The sequence below is a fragment of the Magallana gigas genome, chromosome 10 (assembly GCF_963853765.1).
Source record: "Magallana gigas chromosome 10, xbMagGiga1.1, whole genome shotgun sequence".
Lineage (NCBI taxonomy): Eukaryota > Metazoa > Mollusca > Bivalvia > Ostreida > Ostreidae > Magallana > Magallana gigas.
The window spans coordinates 34,533,505-34,553,098 of NC_088862.1; the positions used below are offsets into that span (position 1 = coordinate 34,533,505).

Consider the following 19,594-nt stretch of genomic DNA (forward strand, 5'->3'; position numbering starts at 1 on the left):
TATATCATTTATAACCCTTGAAGTATATGCCATTCATACATACAAAAATATATATTCATTTATGATCGTGGAATAAAAACACAGATTTCATTTAGTCTTTGGATAATATGTTTTAGTCTCGTTCCTTTTAGAAAATTTCGTTTTAAATATATGAAAATAATTATTGCATTTATGTTTTTAAAATTATATGATCTAATTTCATATATTTTCTGTGTAGCGGTATTATTCAAACAAATTAAATGCATGACACCCCTCCCCCCTTTTCCCGACATAAACAAAATCCCCATTTAAGGAGACTTAACCATCTGGTCAACTTTAAATTTTTGGACATGATCATTGAAGCTATCAACAGAGACAACTATCATTTAGTAAGAAAAAAATTAAATATTTTAACGTTAAAACTTAATAAGTAAATATTATTCTATATTTTTACACAAAGCTCACAAACTTAACGTTGCCATCCAGCCATCTTAAAGTCCAATTAAAATTCAAAGCAAACAATTTACCGGACTTTCATTCACTGAGCTTGTCTGGTACAATGCGACCTGAGACTACACATCAACACATCAAATTTTGGCACACTTAGAATCCATATACATTGTCAATGTATTCATGACCGTGAAAATAAATTCACATTGAAGCACCTTAATCAAAGTGCTAGAAAGCTGGCATCGAAACCATTACATAATTTTACGAAAAAAAAATATTACCAACTTTTTTGGTCGCGAAAAAAACTTTTCATTTTAGAACATTTGAATCCTGTGGTTTTCCCTGTCACTCACAACAACGTCACCGTTACCAAGGATACCGATCCCCTCCAGACCACGGAACTGTCCGCTCTCGCTGCCATAGCAACCAAACATACAGTAGAACCGCCCGTCGCCATGGAACACTTGGATACGGTTGTTCCCGCTGTCCGCTACCAGGACGAACCCCTGACCATCTATCGCAATGCCTTTCGGGAGTTTCATCTCTCCTTGGAGTGAACCATGGGAGCCGAAACAGTACAGGAAGTCGCCGTACATACTGAACACCTGGATACGGTGGTTGTTGCTGTCCGTCACGTACACACGGTTGTCCGGACTTATCGCCAGGTAATGGGGGTTATCAAAACATCCCAACCTGTGTCCCATACTGCCAAACTCACGGACGAACCGACCGTTGGACTGGAACACTTGGACCCGGTGGTTCTCTTTATCACACACGTAAATAAAGCCCATGTTGTCGCTGGCCACACCCCACGGGTACAGTAGCTGCCCCGGTTCCACACCCTCCTCTCCAAAGGTCAGCTGGAAGTTCCAGTTGTGGTCGAAGATTTGTATCCTGTGGTTCATTCTGTCCGTCACCACGATCTGTCCGAAGCTGTTGACAGCGATACCAGTCACTGAGTCAAACTCCGCGTCCCCTGTCCCGTAGTTCCCGATCGACCTCACAAACTGTCCCCTGTTGTCAAACACCTGTACTCGGTTGTTATGGCTGTCAGCCACCAGGATTTGATTGTCCCTGGACGTCGTTGCTACCCCCCTTGGCCAGGTAAATTCAGAGTGCTCGGTTCCACGTGATCCAACCTGAAATATCGCTCTTCCTTTGTCCGTGTATCTTATAAGCGAACTTGCAACGACAGTGCTTTCGTTTTCGTAAAAAGTCACCGACGGCCGCACAAGCAACAATTCACCGGAAGTGGACGAGTCTGAATCGTCTCCATCATCATAGTGAATATTGAACCGTACAGGGGGGCGCGATCGTGGACTGGAACTAAGGGACCTTATTCTTGTCGGACTGCTGTTCCTTTCCACTGGACTGCCCCTGTCTATTCTACTGGGAGAGGTTGAATCGTGCGATTCCTCTACGATCGATCTGATACGATCGGCTGTAGCTTGTCGCGTGGACGCGATCAGTGCTCGGGCCTCGTTCAGTCTATACGCCGAGGCCCCTGTGCTTAGACTTCTGAACCGCCTTTCTGAAGCAGAGAGAGGGTGGTGGCTGTTGTAGGAGGGGGTTGCGCCGCCAAGAAGCGTGGCTAACCTCGTGTCGGACAGATTGTGACGTCTTCTCTCTTGTAGAGACAGTGAACGTCGTGCAGATCTGACTCCCTCGCTACTTGTTTCTGAATCAGTGTCAAAGTCTCTTGCATAATATGGAAGTCTCCAGGTATCAGAGCCCCCGGCGTAAGCAGACGACACGGGGACAGAGGACGCCGCGCTCGTGTAAACTGATGGGTTTGTCGTTGATCGTGTCGTTGAAGACGTCGGCCTTGTTGTGGATGTTGTCAAGGTTGTCCACGTAGGGTAGGTAGAGTCTAGTCCAAAACGAGGCGACTGAGAGTAAGTTGTGCCGGACGTTCTCACTTGACTGCTGGTGGAGCCGTGCATGGGACGGGGGTATGAAGACGTAGAGTTAAAGAACATAGGTTGATTTGTCACCGGAAGTGGAGAAGATATCGGGGAATATTCAAGTTCGAAGGAAGGTGGGTCTGAATACTGAACGGGGAGGTCGTCCTGGTTGACAAAGAATGGCAGTTCCTCGTCCACTAGAAGGGACTGTTGTTGATATAGTGACGCAGCGTGAGGGGAGGACTGCGTTGTGACGGCTGTCGTTGACGAAACCGTCGGGAGTTGATAGGAAGCTGCTGATTGGGTGGAAGATAATGGCGGGAGAGTCAACGGAATCTGGGATTGGTTGGAGGAAGGTCGAAAGTTCGTCGCTTCTGACGTCACGGGGAGCGTGTTTTCAATAGAGGAATCACTGGATGATTCATCCGTCATCGAAAATCTCGGCGGGGATGTGTTTATTTCACCAAAATTGGATATGAAGTTTGAAATTCGAGTCCCATCTGTGTTGAATTCGATCGATCTGTCTTGCGGAAGGCGGTAACGGTCTGCATTGTAGCTCCGAAGTTTTTCCAGTAGATTTTCGCTCTGTCGCTTCAAATCCATTACGTCATCATCTGGCAAAACTAAGAAACGTCTCCTAAAAAGTGATTCGTTTGTTTCAACGAAAGACGCTAACATTGCCATTTCAACTTCGACATTATCTTTCTGCAAAGTCAAAGTTCGAATTTCTCCCTGAAGAAATGTCTCAGCCTCGTTATGCAGCAAACGCTGCCTCGATCTCAAATCAATGATGTAACGTTCGATAGCTTCGGTTATATCCGATTTGACGGAATCAACTCTCTGTCTAATCGCGTCCATCTTACGTTCCAGATTACCAGCTATATCTGTTAGTCGGGGCGCACCTCGTTTTAACTGTCCCAGAACAAGAGAAACCTCGCGATGAATTTGTTCCATGTGAGAGTCTTTACAGTTGGCGCAGATTATCTGGTCGCAGTGAGAGCACCGCATAATGTCCACTTCACGGGAGCAAATCGGACACCGCCTCCGCGGCGCCTGTGGTGCGTGTGATATACGATTTTGAAATCGGGGATATCTCGACAGGACCACCTCTTCTTCCTCCTCCAGTTCATCTTCTTCCTCTTCCGCTGCTGCGCAGCATGCCCCGTTGGGGATAAAGAAAAAAGCATCATCACCACTTGCTTCGTTTGCACCAGCTACTTCCGGTGGTCTGACGTCAGGATCGATTGGACGAAGGTCGAGGAAATTCTGTATAGTCAGGTTATTTGGGTACGAGGACACACCACGATAAGGAACGATGTGTTCCGCACGACACTCGGGACATTTCAGGGTTCTAGTAAGCCCCCTCACCAAGCCTTCTAAACAGGGGGATTCACAGAAGGTGTGTTGACATGGGAGTAGTTTAGGGTTGTTGTACCTGTCCAGACATATAGCACACCTGAGCAGCTCGTCTATCCGGTGAGCCGAATAGGCGTGGCCCTCCGCCATCTTGACGGATTGCTATATAGAAATATTCATCTGGATAAAAGAACAGAAAGACAAATATTACATTATGAAGATTCTGTCTTTGTTATATTTTCTTCTTGCACTTAAATTATTTTATTAAAAGGCAGATTTAAGGAGACTTGGTGCAAACAAATTCGCCATTAGATATTTCTAAATTTTTAATAATAAAGTATTACATGTATATAAGCATGTATATAAGCATAAACTATCATTTAGTAAAGTATTTGCGTTGAAATTTGACTATTTTTTATATCTTTATGCAAAGCTCTTATTTTTAGGGAGATTAATATAGTCTAAAAATGAGCACGGCCATCAAGCCCTCCTGAACATTTACCTGATTGTGTCTGTTTTTAATTATTGACCCAAGATTGAAATCCATGTAAAAAGTAAATATCTAGTTGCTATCTGAAAAATAAAATAATGCATGTAAACAATTTTTGAAACATCATTAAGATCTTTACATAATTACATAAATGAAATCGGAGATAGTTTTTGTTCTCATTTAAGCGCAGTTTGTGACTTCCATTATATATTGCCAGACATCACCACAGCACAGGCCACAGACATTGACGAGCGCTCTGTGACGTCATCCCTTTGTTGTGGGTGGTTAGTGCCTGTTGTATTTTTGTTTGAAAGTTGGCAGAGGCCTACAGCGACCCAAATGTTTACAGAGGGAGGGGTTTGGTTTGCAACGATGGGGAGCTTAATACAAAATTCGCAATATATTGAAGAATACATTTTAAATATATATATATTTATACAGAAAAAACCATCGTTCATGCCTTGATGGCGGAATTACTTTACATGCTAGTTGTTAAAATAGCCTTAACTATGTCTTGTTTGATTTGTACGTGCATTCATCACTTATATGCTCGTGACATGCACGTCAAATATCAGGAGCGGAGATCCTGCGTTAGATAGAGGGTATATCCCTGTCACCTGAGCACCAGACAGCGTGTATTGTGGAGCTTTTTCTGACGCCGACTCACGATCGCAGGGGGTGGATCTTGGAAATTTTATTTTCTTTTGTGAGGGGTGTCCAAAACTTTTTTTCCATATCACATGTCTAAATGATACTAGAGGATGATTACGTAATACACTGATAGGGGCGGATCCTGCTATAACTTTTATTTCCTGGGCGAGAGGTGTCCAAAACATAACAATGTTTTTTTAAGATATCTTATATCTAAATGATACTGGAGGCTGTAAATTCACTGACACCCCCCCCCCCCCCACACACTTTCCCGTAATCGCCCTCTAGCCTAAAATCTTTATAGTGTATTAAGACGTCGTCAGAATTATATTCTGTTCCTATGAACATATGTATGCGTGTAAATGGAGCTGTCCAAATTAATCTATGCTCTCTGAGTGAAGCAAACTGACCCAGTACAATTGGAAACGTATATTGTCATTTCTTTGGTTTAAACATGTATCTTACAAAATGAAAAGCAGCTGCACTAAAACAAAAAAAAAACTCCTAAATTTAACCTACAGTGCTCGTATGCACGGTGGCTGGTGGCTGATATAGGACATACGCTTGAGATATTTTTTTTTAGTTCACCAGCCACTCTTGCACGTGCTTATATCTGTACGTGAGCTTCTAAAATCAAGTGCTTGTAACAAATTGATGATATCTAAATAATAAATAATGAAAATGATTCATTGCTCAAAAAAAGAGGAGAAATCTCAAACCTTTGTTGGTGTTGAATCCTTCTCTCAGCCTTCACCAGTGAATCTCCCAAAACGGACACGATGCAGTTCGCTGGAATCCTCCCAGATACCGCGATCGAGTGTTGAGAAAATATATCCCCTGAATTTCAATTTGTTTTTGTCTGTGCTCTTCCGTTGGCTCAGTGCATGATGTACGTATGTTTAACTGCGGGACAGTCGAGATTGGTGTCCGGAAGCTTGGCTGGGAGTTTTGGATTGTTTTGTTTTTACATTGTAGTAGATAGATATATGAACTCGAAGGAATGCTCCTGATGTGAGGGTTATTTTTAGACTCGGTGCATTTCGAGTTCGTAGATCAGAATTTTTATGCATTTTTTTTCATTTCTATATCTATGAGAGAGAGAGAGAGAGAGAGAGAGAGAGAGAGAGAGAGAGAGAGAGAGAGAGAACTAGTCTTTCAAATTATCCTAGTTTTATTGCTTCGACAATAAAATAAAAAGGTAATGTTTCAAATCATACATTTTTATGATTTACACATATTCCAATGTACTTGTCAATAAGCATCACATGTAACACCTGTTAATCCGTCTTTGAAGTTTCATTTGTTTATTCTGTAGATGTCATTGATGAAATATGTTAGAATAAACATATTTCGAAAGAATCGAATTATCTATAAATGCATTAATATTTTTATTTTCCCATATATTTTGATAGCGCTTTAACCGTGAGTAGGACTGATGCTTGCTAACCCACAATGTAATGCGTAGTAAATGTTTTAATTGAATCTAAAATATATCAGACATTGTTTTGTACTCAGCATTCTTTAGTTCTTTTTACGATTTTCTGATGAAATTTTCTAATTGTATGCGTTGATTTCTATTTTTTTTCTTTCCATTTAATAATTATTATTTTTATGTCGGGTTACATGCTAATAACACGAGTTGTCTTTCTTTCATTCTTACGGCGATCTGCTTCAGTCTGCAAAACCTATTAAATACTCCAGCCTTAATCCAAGGAATACAGATCTTAAGAAAAGGCATCGTGTTAATCCACTGTTAATCCCGATCAGAAGTTAATTCATTAATCATTGACTTTGTTTATAAAGTCATGGAGAGATGATATTTTAGAGGTAAGACATACTTTTTTACAATCAAGCTTTTTTCTATCAATACACTTTATGCATTTTGTACTATTAGAAAATGGAAATCTAGAATGAATATGTATACATGTATCTATAAAGACATATAGGTTCAAGACGTTCTACAAATATCCTGAATTATGTGTTAAATATACAAATGTAAAAGTAAGAAACCAGTTTTAATTTTTTGTTTATCCCCCCCCCCTCCTGTCTTTTTCCACCTCTCACTCTCACTTCAGTTCTACACAGATGCTGTGCTTTTAACACTTCACTACAATGCCAATGTTGTACATACACAAATATGCTTGTGAGTTTTTGCTAAATAATGTTTGAATAACTTTCTGATTTCTTGTCGCGATTTTACTCAATCTGTAGCTGGAAGAAAAAAAAATCTGAATGTACAGACATGCATTTATTTTTTTTTTGAAATGGGAAAGTAATTACATTTATTATGGAAATTTGGGTCTGAATTAAGTCTATTTTGTTTTTTTGTTTTTTTTAATAAGCACAAAAAGATTATCTGTATATGGCGCAAAAATACTTCAGCCAATTACAATCATTATGTCAATCATTTAGTGAAGTTACCGACAAAATTATAGTTTTATCCATTGGCACCCCCTCCCTCTTCTCTATATAAAATAGTTAGAGATCCGTGCATGTGTTGTATGGGACACGTTGAATCACTGGAGCAATGTACATTTCATGCAATATATAACCACACATGAATGTAAATTTGTCGAATTGTGCAATATTTGACGACTATTAAATCAGCAGCAAAGTCTTATAATTATTTGCACGTTGCTGTTAACACATGATTATCAAGAAATCAAAAGAGGGCTGTTTTAAAAAATTATGATTTATTTTATAATAAAAATCGGAAAGAAATTACGTCACAATCTTAATTGGTTTATTGTATTACGTAATTCAAAAGAAAGTACGCACATTGTAACAATGGATCATTAATTAATTGCTAAACAGCTTCACAGATATAAATGTTAGGTGAAGATCCGTTCATACAATTACAGTGATAAAAACGCCCGCAGGAGTCTGACCCCCATGAATCTGAATCACACAGTGCTTCTATAAGAGTTGATCCACACATGATAGCAATGCTGTTTTGCTAAATTTTGAAGTCGGAGTTATCGTTCCTTAAATATTTTGATATTTTTTCATCGGGGAGTTGATCTTCTACATTGACTTTTACATGTCAAATTTTGTCAAGGAGTTGATCAGTTCTTTATAGTTCAATGTTATATGATTATATAAGCTAAACCTATCTGCTATTTGTTGTATATTTATTTACAAAATGAATATTTTAAATTATTCAATAAATTTCTTATCATGTGCTAATACTCATTAACTACATGTGCATACAAAGAAGAGAACAGCTATAGTTGAAATTCTTTTCATAATTGAGTTTGATTGTTAATTTTAAAGATAAAAACCTTATTTAAGCCTACCGTGTAAGTTAAGGTTCATTACCTATAAAAACTGTAAACCCTTTGAGATTTTTCAGTGTTTCGTTTCGGAATTCGTACACCGGGGTTAATAATTATATCTTAATTAACCAAACCATCCCTTCATACCTCTGCAATTAATACGGCAGCTGTATGCTTTAATGTTAATATAACTATCATCAACTTTGACATACCAACTGCGTAAAACGCATGCGAACAAAAGCAGTTCGGGACAGAATGAAAAATGCAGGGACCCAGTTATGTAATGTGTCCATGTCTGCAGGTTTCTTTCAAACTCAGAACAACTTAATTGGAATCTCTTCATGCAATGCAGGGCCTGAACTTACAAAAATGTTCATGAATCTTTTGTTTTACCCAATATTTCCCATGGCATCCATGCTCTACAAAAACTTTGAAAGAACTTATTACGCGACATGCTTTAACTTAGTGGCTGTGATACCCCCCCCCCCCCCCCCCCTTTAATTTTCCGTTAAATAATTTAAAGGCGATAATTCCATAATATCAAGGTGATACGTGTACTGAAAATCCCGCCTCTTTTCCATATTTACCAAGCGTAATTTCTTTGAACGTATATTTCTTCACGTCTTCGAAACCTACGTGTCAGAAAAAACCTCAACCTCTGCCCTAACCGTTTCCGACTTCTTTAAATGATCCCGCGGATCGATCCGATGAAATTTCCCGCTAGAAGCGCCGAACCGCACCAGAAGCTGTTCTGATCAAATGTTCTTGTAATTTTCAATCAATCAAAGCCGCGGGAACTTTCTCACTGTCGTCTGCTTCCATCAATATGTTTCCGGTGTTCTAAACTTCTGCCATCTTTGTGAAACTGATATTTCTATCAAAGAAGTATTTTTTCTCCCTTTATTCTGGATTTGCGGAGCAGTCGGGAAATATCGGGATCATCTTGGAACTTGTAATTGACCAAACTGTTATCGTTCCGTATTGCTACAGAAATATCACTTTATACAGCGTATGGTTTTTTGGCAGCGAACTGTATCGCAGGATATTTGTTAAGTCGGTAAAGGTGAGTGTTTATTCGTTCAATCTTTTCCTTGGATTCTCAAATCGATGTAGAGATGGTACATGTATGAGTCAAGGAAAGTTTAAAATGAGAGAGATGAAGGTAGATTGGGGTGGGAGGGGGGTAAGGGGATGCATAGTGGAGGGGATTGAGAAAGATGCATAGGGGGGGGGGGGGTTTAAGGGGTGCGTATTATTGATTAGGTATTATACCTCTAGTACCCTTAGACCTTAGTAGTGTTTTTATGGAACAACTTTGATACATTTGAAGCCATGCCTTTATCCTTTAGAATGAGTAATAATATATAAAACTGGTCATGCCCCCCCCCCTTTAGCAAAAAAGCACTTATCATACCCCTATATTAAATAACTCGTTCCACGTTTATTTGATGCCGCCCCTGTCCTGATCCCGTAGCCATAAAAGCTGGACGAACTGCAACTCACTTTTAATCTCATCAGTCTCACTATTCCTGTTGTAAAAGTAAGATTGAGATCGAAGATGAGCTCGTCTAACTTTTATGGCCCTGGGCCGCATCCCTACCCTACAGACTATGGGACATGTCCCCCCCCCCCCTTACGTGTGAAAATCAAAATTTGGGCTAAATTTCAAACAAAAAGTTAAACAGTCATAAACCTTGAACGCTCTATAACCTACTCCGACCTAACATAATTCTTCCATAAAATCCCCATGCCCAACACTCCCTGGATCCTCCCAGTTCTTTGAATTGGTTTCTGTGTCACGGTCGGTTTTCAGTATATGATGGAATATAACACCCCCGGTCTGTACATGGTCACTATTCAGTGTATGTTGTATCGAAAATGCCCCCCCCCCCCCCGGTCTGTGACTTGGTATCTGTACATGGCTACTGTTCAGAATACGATAGAGTTTTGCCCCCTCCCCCCCCTCGGTCTGTGAATTGGTATATATACATTGCTACTGTTCAGAATACGATAGAGTTTTGCCCCCCCCCCCCTCGGTCTGTGAATTGGTATATATACATTGCTACTGTTCAGAATACGATAGAGTTTTGCCCCCCCCCCCCCCCCCCTCGGTCTGTGAATTGGTATATATACATTGCTACTGTTCAGAATACGATAGAGTTTTGCCCCCCCCCCCCCCGGTCTGTGACTTGGTATCTGTACATGGCCACCGTTCAGTATACGATAGAGTTTTGCCCCCCCCCCCCCCCGGTCTGTGAATTGGTATATATACATTGCTACTGTTCAGAATACGATAGAGTTTTGCCCCCCCCCCCCCGGTCTGTGACTTGGTATCTGTACATGGCCACCGTACAGTATACGATAGAGTATAGCCCCCCCCCCGCCCCCCCCCCTCCGGGTCTGTGACTTGGTATCTGTACATGGCCACCGTACAGTATACGATAGAGTATAGCCCCCCCCCCCCGCCCCCCCCCCCCTCCCGGTCTGTGACTTGGTATCTGTACACGGCCACCGTACAGTATACGATAGAGTATAGCCCCCCCCCCCCCCTCCGGGTCTGTGACTTGGTTTCTGTATCATGTCTATTGTTCAGTTTACGATAGAGTATAGCCCTCACCATGCATTATTGACGAGCTTTAAGGTTTGCCCGTCTTATGACGCGTGAATCTTAACGCCAAACATTTCCCCCGCGGGCCCATTCATTGATTTCTCTCAAATTTTGGTAGGTTTTGCCGCCACATGCGCGGAAATATTATTAATTAAAACAGATGTTTCCTAATTATGAAACAGAAGGCATGGATGGATGTACGATAAGTTATACTACAGTTTTATTCCGCACGCCACTCGTGTTTTTGAGAATCACAGCGGAATATTTACCTGCAAAAACTCAGTAATACAGGTGTCTACCTCCAGTATTAGATTTCTTCATGACCCATGTTTAATTTGAAGTACTTGTGCAGGTTATATCTGATCAGTTTCTGTCATGAAATATCTATATTTTTTTTCTATTATATATTTAAATGGTCATGGTATGATATATAACTTTTTCAGTATAATCAAAATCATATGTAATAAAGGATAAGTGTGTTACTGTTAGGGTTGTTTCGTACGATGTCTTGTTTGTTACCTATAATTTGAACTGTTCTTATTTGTTGGACTCAAACGAACATAATTTTTTTATGATAATAGTCAAAATTGTTGTGGAAGAAGCGCTGAACAGCATGCATTTACATGTATTCCAATGTACAAATACACGTACATGTAAATACATGTATATTTATTTCTAGACTTCGTTCATTTTGTAATAAAAGCAAACACAATTAAGGAGGCTGTGTGGTCAATAACTCATCCATCAGTCCTACCTTAAGTTTTCTATATACGATATATTTTAGCTATATACCATCATTTAGTAAAGAAAAGTTGCAAATATTTTAGCTTTGAAATTTGAATGTTTTCTATACTTTTACATAGACCTCTTCCTCTTAAGGATATTAATATAGTCCAAAAATAGCCACGACAATCGGGCACTCTCATCAATTTTAGTGCAATCAAAATAAATGTAAGGTATACAGTCCTGTATTATGCTCTGTGTATTATTTGCCACTTAGAGAAAAATGAGCAGTGGGTGAGGTGTCATGTAAGCTGTTACAACCTTCAGCACGCTGTACATAGTCTTTGGCCCCGCGGCCATAAAAGTTAGACGAGCTTAGTTTTGATATCTGTCTCACCAAAGGAATATATAGTAAAAAAGTGAGACTGAGATCAAAAGTAAGTTCGTCTTTTATGGCCCCGGGACCTGATATGTTCTTTCTAGCAACATGTATTTTGTTACTGATTACATTCCTCTCTCTACACCACTGTTTGTTACTGATTACATTCCTCTCTCTACACCCCTGTTATTTTATGATTACATTACTCACTCTACTCCCCTGTTTGTTTCTGATTACATTACTCTCGCTACACCCCTGTTCGTTACTAATTAAATTACACTCTCTCTCTACACTGCTGTTAGATTCTGATTACATTCCTCTCTCTTCCTCTCTCTACACCCCTGTTATTTTATGATTACATTACTCACTCTACATTCCTATTCATTTCTGATTACATTAATCTATCTACACCCCTGTTAATTTCTGATTACATTATTCTCTCTACACCCCTGTCTGTTACTGATTACATTACTATCTCTACATCCCTGTTCATTTCTGATTACATTTCCCTTTCTACATCCCTGTTCATTTCTGATTACATTACTCTCTCTACACCCCTCTTTGTTACTGATTACATTACTCTATCTACACTCATGTTCATTTCTGATTACATTTCCCTTTCTACATCCCTGTTCATTTCTGATTACATTACTCTCTTTACACCCCTCTTTGTTACTGATTACATTACTCTCTCTTCACTCCTGTTCATTTCTGATTACATTACTCTCTCTACACCCTTGTTTGTTACTGATTACATTACTCTCTCTACACCCCTGTTTGTTACTGATTATATTACTTTCTCTATATCCTTGTTCATTTCTGATAACATAACCCTTTCTACATCCCTGCTCATTTCTGATTACATTATTCTCTTTTTACCCCTGTTTGTTACTGATTATTTAACTCTTTCTCTTTCTCTCTCTCTCTCTCTCTCTCTCTCTCTCTCTCTCTCTCTCTCTCTCTCTCTCTCTCTACAGCCCTGTACGTTACTGATTACATTACTCTCTCTACACCCCTTTTCGTTACTGATTACATTACTCTATTACTATCTCTACACCTCTGTTCGTTTTTGATTACATTACTCTTTCTACAACCCTATTCTTTTCTGATTACATTAATCTATCTACACCCCTGTTTATTACTTATTACATTATTCTCTCTACACTCCCGTTTGTTACTGATTACATTCTTCTCTCTACACCTCTGATCGTTTCTGATTACATTACTCTTTCTACACCCCTATTCTTTTCTGATAAAATTACTCTTCTAAACTCCTGTTTGTTACTGATTTCATTACTCTCTCTACACCCCTGTTCGTTACTGATTACATTACTCTCTCTACACCCCTGTTCGTTACTGATTACATTACTCTATTACTCTCTCTACACCTCTGTTCGTTTCTGATTACATTGCTCTTTCTACACCCCTATTCTTTTCTGATTGCATTTTTCTCTCTTCACTCCTGTTTGTTACTGATAACATTACTCTCTCACATCCCTGTTCATTACTGATTACATTACCATTTTTACACTCCTGTTCGTTTCGATTACATCTTTCTCTTTACACCCCTGTTCTTTTCTGATTACATTCCTCTCCCTACACCTCTGTTTGTCTCTGATTACATTACTCACTCTACACTCCTGTTCGTTACTGATTACATTACTTTCTCTACACTCCTGTTCTTTTCTGATTACATTTTCTGATTACAGCCCCTGATTTTAACAGGGAACATTTCTCTGCCAACATGTATATGTCCATGTACATACAATTCAGTTGGTTACTTTCCTCTATCCCAGCTATTGCACGTTACTTGTTACATTTTTAGTTTAGAGGACTATAGTTAATACTGTGGAATCATTAAAATTTGTGGGGGCGAATTTTCGTGGATTGCTTAAATTTTACAGGTTCGTGGGGACGTAATTTTGTGTATTATCTTAAACCTACGAAAGGAAATATGACTTTATAACCCTTATTTATTAATTCGCGGAGAATGTTATTTCGTGGATTAGAGGTACCCACGAATTCCTCGAAAATTGAACCATCTAATGATTTCACAGTAGGTTATATCCCTTTGTCTAAACCTTCCTATGAAACAGCATGCATGGTTACAATCCTCTTGTATCAAGGATTGTGGTCACTCTGCTCGCTTTGATATTGGCGATTACATCAACCAAGTAGTTGCATGGCTCCACTAAACAAACATTGACCTATATTTCACTCTCTTGTGTACAGTCAACATTCTAGAAACAAGACATTGATTTCTCGGTCGTTCCTCATTTTGGAGATACCGTCCAGGGTCGATCTTTTTCATGAAGTTCATTTGATGAAATCTTGTCACTTCTTATGACTATTTTCTCCTTCTTTTTTTTTGCTGTGACTGTTTTTCTTAACCAAAATTTTTCTCATTACATATCTTTTTTAACGAACAAACGCTGTTTTTGTTTATCAAATCTAATCAATTTAGGTCCACAAACTCTAGAAACATGATTAGTGACAGTTACATCGGATATGACAAATTCCTCCCCGAGCAATTTATCTTGTATAAACGCATTGTGAAAGTTGATCTTTTCGCAATGTACTGTCTCCTAAGGCTACAGTTACCTAACAGGTCCCAGTTAATGCAACAGTATATGAATCATAAAACTCATCCCGAGATGATGAGCAGCACGCTAGTCAAGTGATGCATCCACTCGCTCTTTCTACCCGCCATTATTACAGAGAGCGACGGCTAAGATTTCATCTTTTCAGATCGCTCCTCACGCTCAGGTTTAATGAGTGGTCGATAAACACTGATCACGTGACACATAGTAAAAAACCCATTTTAGATTTCTTCGAAAAAAAATCACAGAAAAGCACCGCCAAGTATTAAGTAACGTTTTTTCATCAATTCTCTAGCTCTTGCGAAATTCCCCGGAGGGTTGGTGCTATAAGTATCGGAGATGAAATATTTTTAAGCGGGCATTATTTTCCAGAGGGTCTCTCCTGATTCTAGTGAGCTTAACTTTCGATCGATTCTAGAAACTATAGCTAACACACACTGGCTCTCAAATGAATTTAAAAAAAAAAGATAATTCACTGTTAAATTCGTCCCAGTAAAGCATGGTGTAATTACATGTATAGATTCAATCTTCCTGTTTACTTACCAATTAACCCAGGCACGGGAATGAACAGATAGTCACCAGAGTAGAATGGTCAGTGAACAAGGTTACTGGGGCTTTAGGATGCGAGACGATCAACACATTAACCGATCTACCTTAAAATTTAGGTATGATATTTTTTTTTAGCCATAATCGTTTACTTTGTACATTTTTTTTGGAAAATTTATTATAGGTTCAATATATGAATGTTTACCTATATTTTGTATAGAAAGCTCTCCATCTTAAGGAAATTAATATAGTCTGAAACAGCCACGATCGTCCAGCGCTCTTAATGAGTGTGTGGCCAGTGTCCCGTATGTTAGGTTCCATAGTGTTGTTTGGATCATTTCCCCGGTAAGACATAGCGACATTTTTATGTTTTCTTATATTGAAATGATATACAAAATATTTCAAACAATTTTAACTCTTAAACTTAAAATATGTCATTGTTGTTGGCACGGAGCGGATCTGTTTTAAGGAAATTTTAATGTCTGAATTTTGTTGAGAGTTGAATTTTTTTAGGGGGGGGGGGCAGTATAAATGAGTGATGTGCATGATGTGGGTGGGTGGGAGTGGGGGGGGGGGGGGTTGATGGGTCGGAAGTAGCGGTAAAGATGACGGAATGTAAGAGCCATGGGTCATACCGTGACCAGTGATTCAAAGGTCTGAGCTAAAATTAATTCATCAAAGATTTGATTTACTGATAAAATACATGTATCAATTTAATAAAAGCCTGCTGTCTGAGGGATAGTGATGGAGAGTTGAACAATTTTTTCAGAGGGAGAGAGGGTGTTGGGTTGGGTAGTGGTTGAGGGTTGGGGTTGGTCGGAATGGGTGGTGCAGATCAATAAATATAACAGCTATGATTCATAAAGAGAACATCTATACTTCAGTCACAGCTAAAAGCAATTCATCAAAGATATGATTCACCGATAAACGGAGAAACACGTCGCCGACTCATGGAATATTGATCAGGGGACCAGGCTTTCTATTTTGGGCAATTAAACGGTTATTTTTGCAACCTCAAAAGCACAATGGAGGCATGAAGGTGTTAGAGTTCATGAATTTTAATGGTTATTGATAACCGTTTAGCAAAGATTATCTGGCTGTATGCAACGTAAAATCCGACTTGAATGAATTCCAAAGTATTTTACAAATCTTGATTAAATGCATAACTATGTAATATTATTTTGTAATGTTTTTGATCAAATCGAATGATTTTATTTTTCCTTTGTGTTTAAATTAATTAGGTGATTATACATGTACATGTACATAAAATACTACAGTGTACATTTTCTTCGTCGAATCGAATGATGACATTTTCTTTACCTTTGTTTTAAAGTAATTTTAAAATTTGATTTGATGCCTGAAACATCTACGATTCTTGCGTCGCAAATTGACGTCATGTACTTGAAAACAAAAAGGGAGTTAAAATGTTTACAAATTAAATAAGCAGTGTACTTTTACCCTGTCATTCTATGCAGCTGCACCTTATGCATTGCGTTTGTTGGAATACAGCCTTAACAATTTTGAAATAAATCTATCTTTCAAACTACGTATTTCTCAAAACAATCAATATACTTTTACATGTATAATGATTTGTCAGAATTTTTCAGAGAGACTTGGGCCATTTGACACCCGTTATTTTATGAATATTCTTCAATTAATTGTGTCATATCATACATTTTGAATTACTGCGTGGGTGTAAATGAAAAAAAAATCAACATGAAAATTCAATATATGATTTGAATTTGATTTACAGCCTAGAAATTTCTTTTATATATAAGTATAAGAGATTTTTTTCACTCACAACCTATATGTACAACCCATACCCCGATTCCACCCACCGTAACCCCGCCGAATCTCATGTCATATTATAAATTTTGAATTTACTGGGTGGGTTTTAAATATATTTACAATATGCAGTTAGTTGTCATATTGTAAAATTTGTATTGTTTGGTGCAAATACAAAATCTACAATTTGACAGCTTTGTATTTACATGCACCCAACCAGTAAATTCAAAATTTACAATATGAAACCTATTCAAATGTAACGACGATGGTGGATTCAGGTCCTTCCTCATCTATAGTTATGTCTGTCTGTCTATCCAAATGTCTGTCTGTCCGTCTGTCGATCTGTCTATCCGTCTGCCTGCTTGTCTCAACCCATACTGTGGTCAAACTGTACCTTGCAGAATCAAAATTAATTCAAACAAGGGTCGCTCTCTTGATAAAGAACTTTCCGAGAATGGAAATGTTGGCAGAGATGACACTTGTTTCCCTGTCGCGAAATACAATTATTTATGTGCAGACTTCTGCAGTTGGCAATTTATGGAAAGCTAGGCTTTATTATTAAGTTGGAATTTAAGACCAACATTTTATCTAATCGATTTTTATAGTATCCATTTTGAAATATGATTTAACCGTTCAGACGAACAAAAGTTTTGGATTGTATTTCAATATAATTTCTATATTCTCTGGGAAAATGGAATTGTTTTTTGATTGGAAATTAAACACTGGCCTTTGAACAACGAACTCATATTTCAGAAGAGATGCTTTAACGATAAAAAAGTTGTTATACTTTGTTTTAGCATTCCATTTTTGCGAAGTACTATTTTACAACACCTACGTCTATTTTATATATATAGTAGATTTTCCTACATGTTTAACTCTAACACCTTGTCTGAAACATTTCTTTAAAATTTCAGAATGCTTATCTTCATGTTACCGTAATTGGGAGTGATACGTTTCTAAAAGACACAGCATGAGTCAAGCGAAATACCGGAAGTTAGATTCCGGAAATGATTTCCGAACGACAGCATTTCGGACCCTCTCGGTGCTGGCCGCGCCTGTTATGTATCTATTTTACAAATTCCATGAGAGTAGCAAAAGAGACCCGGTTTTTGTTCGAAAACCTAACACGGAGAAAGAGCTGGAGCACCTTAACAAACGAATCGTGAGTAGAGTTTTAATTTAAAATAAAACAATAACAACTTTTCATACACCGTGGAATCATTTGAATTCGTGGGGTCCAATTTTCGTGGATTTTAACCTGTTTGTTGGGATCTTATTTCGTGGATGCATAGCTTTTCAGTTTATTAAAAAATAACTAGAAGTCTCTAAATTTGTATGTGTTGAGGATGTAAATTTGTGGGGAAGGGCCACCCACGAATATATGTATGACGAAAATTAAGCCACCACCAATTCTAATGAATCGGGAGTACACTGTGGAACTATTTACCTAAAATATAATTCGTTCTTTGATGGTCATTAATGATATGCGAGTATCTAGGTAAATATAACGTAAAAATGAGGAAAACATTACAAGATGAAGCAGATTAAAGGGTTATAATCTGAAATGATAGCAGCAGTTTTTGTTGTATTAATGAAACGACATCTATTAATTTTCCATGTCTTTTTTTTCACTAAACACAATGTAATTAAAGTAAGAAAACCCGCGTAGAATATAAATCGCCTTGTCGTTCAGTGTATTACATGTATAGATTATGACAGGAAATACACGTTTTGATTCAAGAAATCTAACACTTCGCGGACCTAATTAACACCACTGTCTTTGTAGCCCTTAATTACAAAATGTTTTTATTCCCAGTCCCATTAAACTAAATCTTCTGAGAAGCCCGATAAGTTTCCCGGTTTTTAACACGTGACATGTCAAGCTATTACCTTGGTTGTTGTTTACTGTTGTTTCTTTTTTAAACTGAATTTTCCGGATACCCGTGTAAAACGAAATACAGTGAAAACTAGGGAACTAGCGTGGAGGCGTTCAATGTTAGTCGGACTGTAGAGAACATTAGATTTTATTTATCACACATCTCATCATTATGACTGTCATTGTATTAACTAAGAAAAACCTATTGAAAAAAAATAAAGTAATCGATCGATATTATAATTATTGATGAATAAAAACGAGTGTTACTCATAAATCTGAAAAGAAAAAAAATATTATTTGTATGTAGGTGTGCCCTGGATATTAACCGAGCAGTTACGGCAAATTGTTTGTCTCATGCGAACGAACTCGTTTATTTTCTAACTCAACCTAAAAATGAACTTGAGTATGCATAGAAATATAAATTATTGAGTTTGTTCGACTGGGTGAATCACTTAACTGTAACTCCCCCACCTTATAGTGATATTGTGACAGTGTCATCGATCCGTGTCAAACTAGTTAGAGCATGCAATCGTCAAACCAAAACAAAGCAGAGAGAGAGAGAGAGAGAGAGAGAGAGAAAGAGAGAGAGAGGGGGGGGGGGGGAGAGGTGTCAGATTGCACTATTTTATGGTAAACTTCCGCTATGCTTTAATGTATCTATAAAAAGTTGTATTTATTGACGTATTCTCTATTTACTTGCTCACGAACAGGTGCTTGTTTTATAAGCTTCCTATCTTACTTGCCTGAATAATTTAGTCAAGGCCTTAATTACCGTTTTATAACCACAGCAATGGTGATAAAACAGACAGTTACTCAGATGTACACGTATACTGTGCAGTGAACAAGCAATACGTATACATGCATTCACGTTCGCGTACTGCACATCTTCTGTTTCTACACACACGGGTATAAGGCATGGTGATTTATTTTAATTTAATTTAAACAATATTTTATTATGCAATACATCACATA

The 19,594-nt window shown here is 38.3% G+C and overlaps 2 protein-coding genes across 4 annotated transcripts in view; one reads left to right on the forward strand and one right to left on the reverse strand.

Annotated features, from left to right (window-relative positions):
• Window positions 1-393: 393 nt before the first annotated feature.
• On the reverse strand, window positions 394-5,805 carry LOC105343535 (RING finger protein nhl-1-like). Its single transcript, XM_011450929.4, has 3 exons — window positions 5,550-5,805; window positions 4,192-4,262; window positions 394-3,869 (listed from the first exon to the last, which is right to left on the reverse strand). Exon 3 carries the CDS (start codon window positions 3,837-3,839, stop codon window positions 744-746), a length of 3,096 nt encoding a protein of 1,031 aa, XP_011449231.3. The 5' UTR covers window positions 3,840-3,869; window positions 4,192-4,262; window positions 5,550-5,805; the 3' UTR covers window positions 394-743.
• A 2,994-nt stretch (window positions 5,806-8,799) lies between these two features.
• The window catches only part of LOC105343537 (uncharacterized), a 33,960-nt gene continuing 23,165 nt past the window's right edge, over window positions 8,800-19,594 (forward strand). Inside the window, exons 1-3 of one of the 3 annotated variants that reach the window (XM_066073617.1) lie at window positions 14,913-15,080; window positions 15,182-15,306; window positions 17,661-17,908. In XM_066073617.1, coding sequence (XP_065929689.1) covers window positions 17,717-17,908 — 192 coding nt within the window. In that variant the 5' untranslated portion in view covers window positions 14,913-15,080; window positions 15,182-15,306; window positions 17,661-17,716. Of the gene's footprint in view, window positions 9,169-14,912; window positions 15,081-15,181; window positions 15,307-17,660; window positions 17,909-19,594 lie in introns of those variants that run through there. The other 2 variants (XM_034454474.2, XM_034454477.2) reach the window with 2 other exon arrangements.

Excerpts from the sequence above, each read along its gene's own strand:
- LOC105343535 (XM_011450929.4), bottom strand. The coding sequence starts at position 3,839 with ATGGCGGAGGGCCACGCCTATTCGGCTCACCGGATAGACGAGCTGCTC.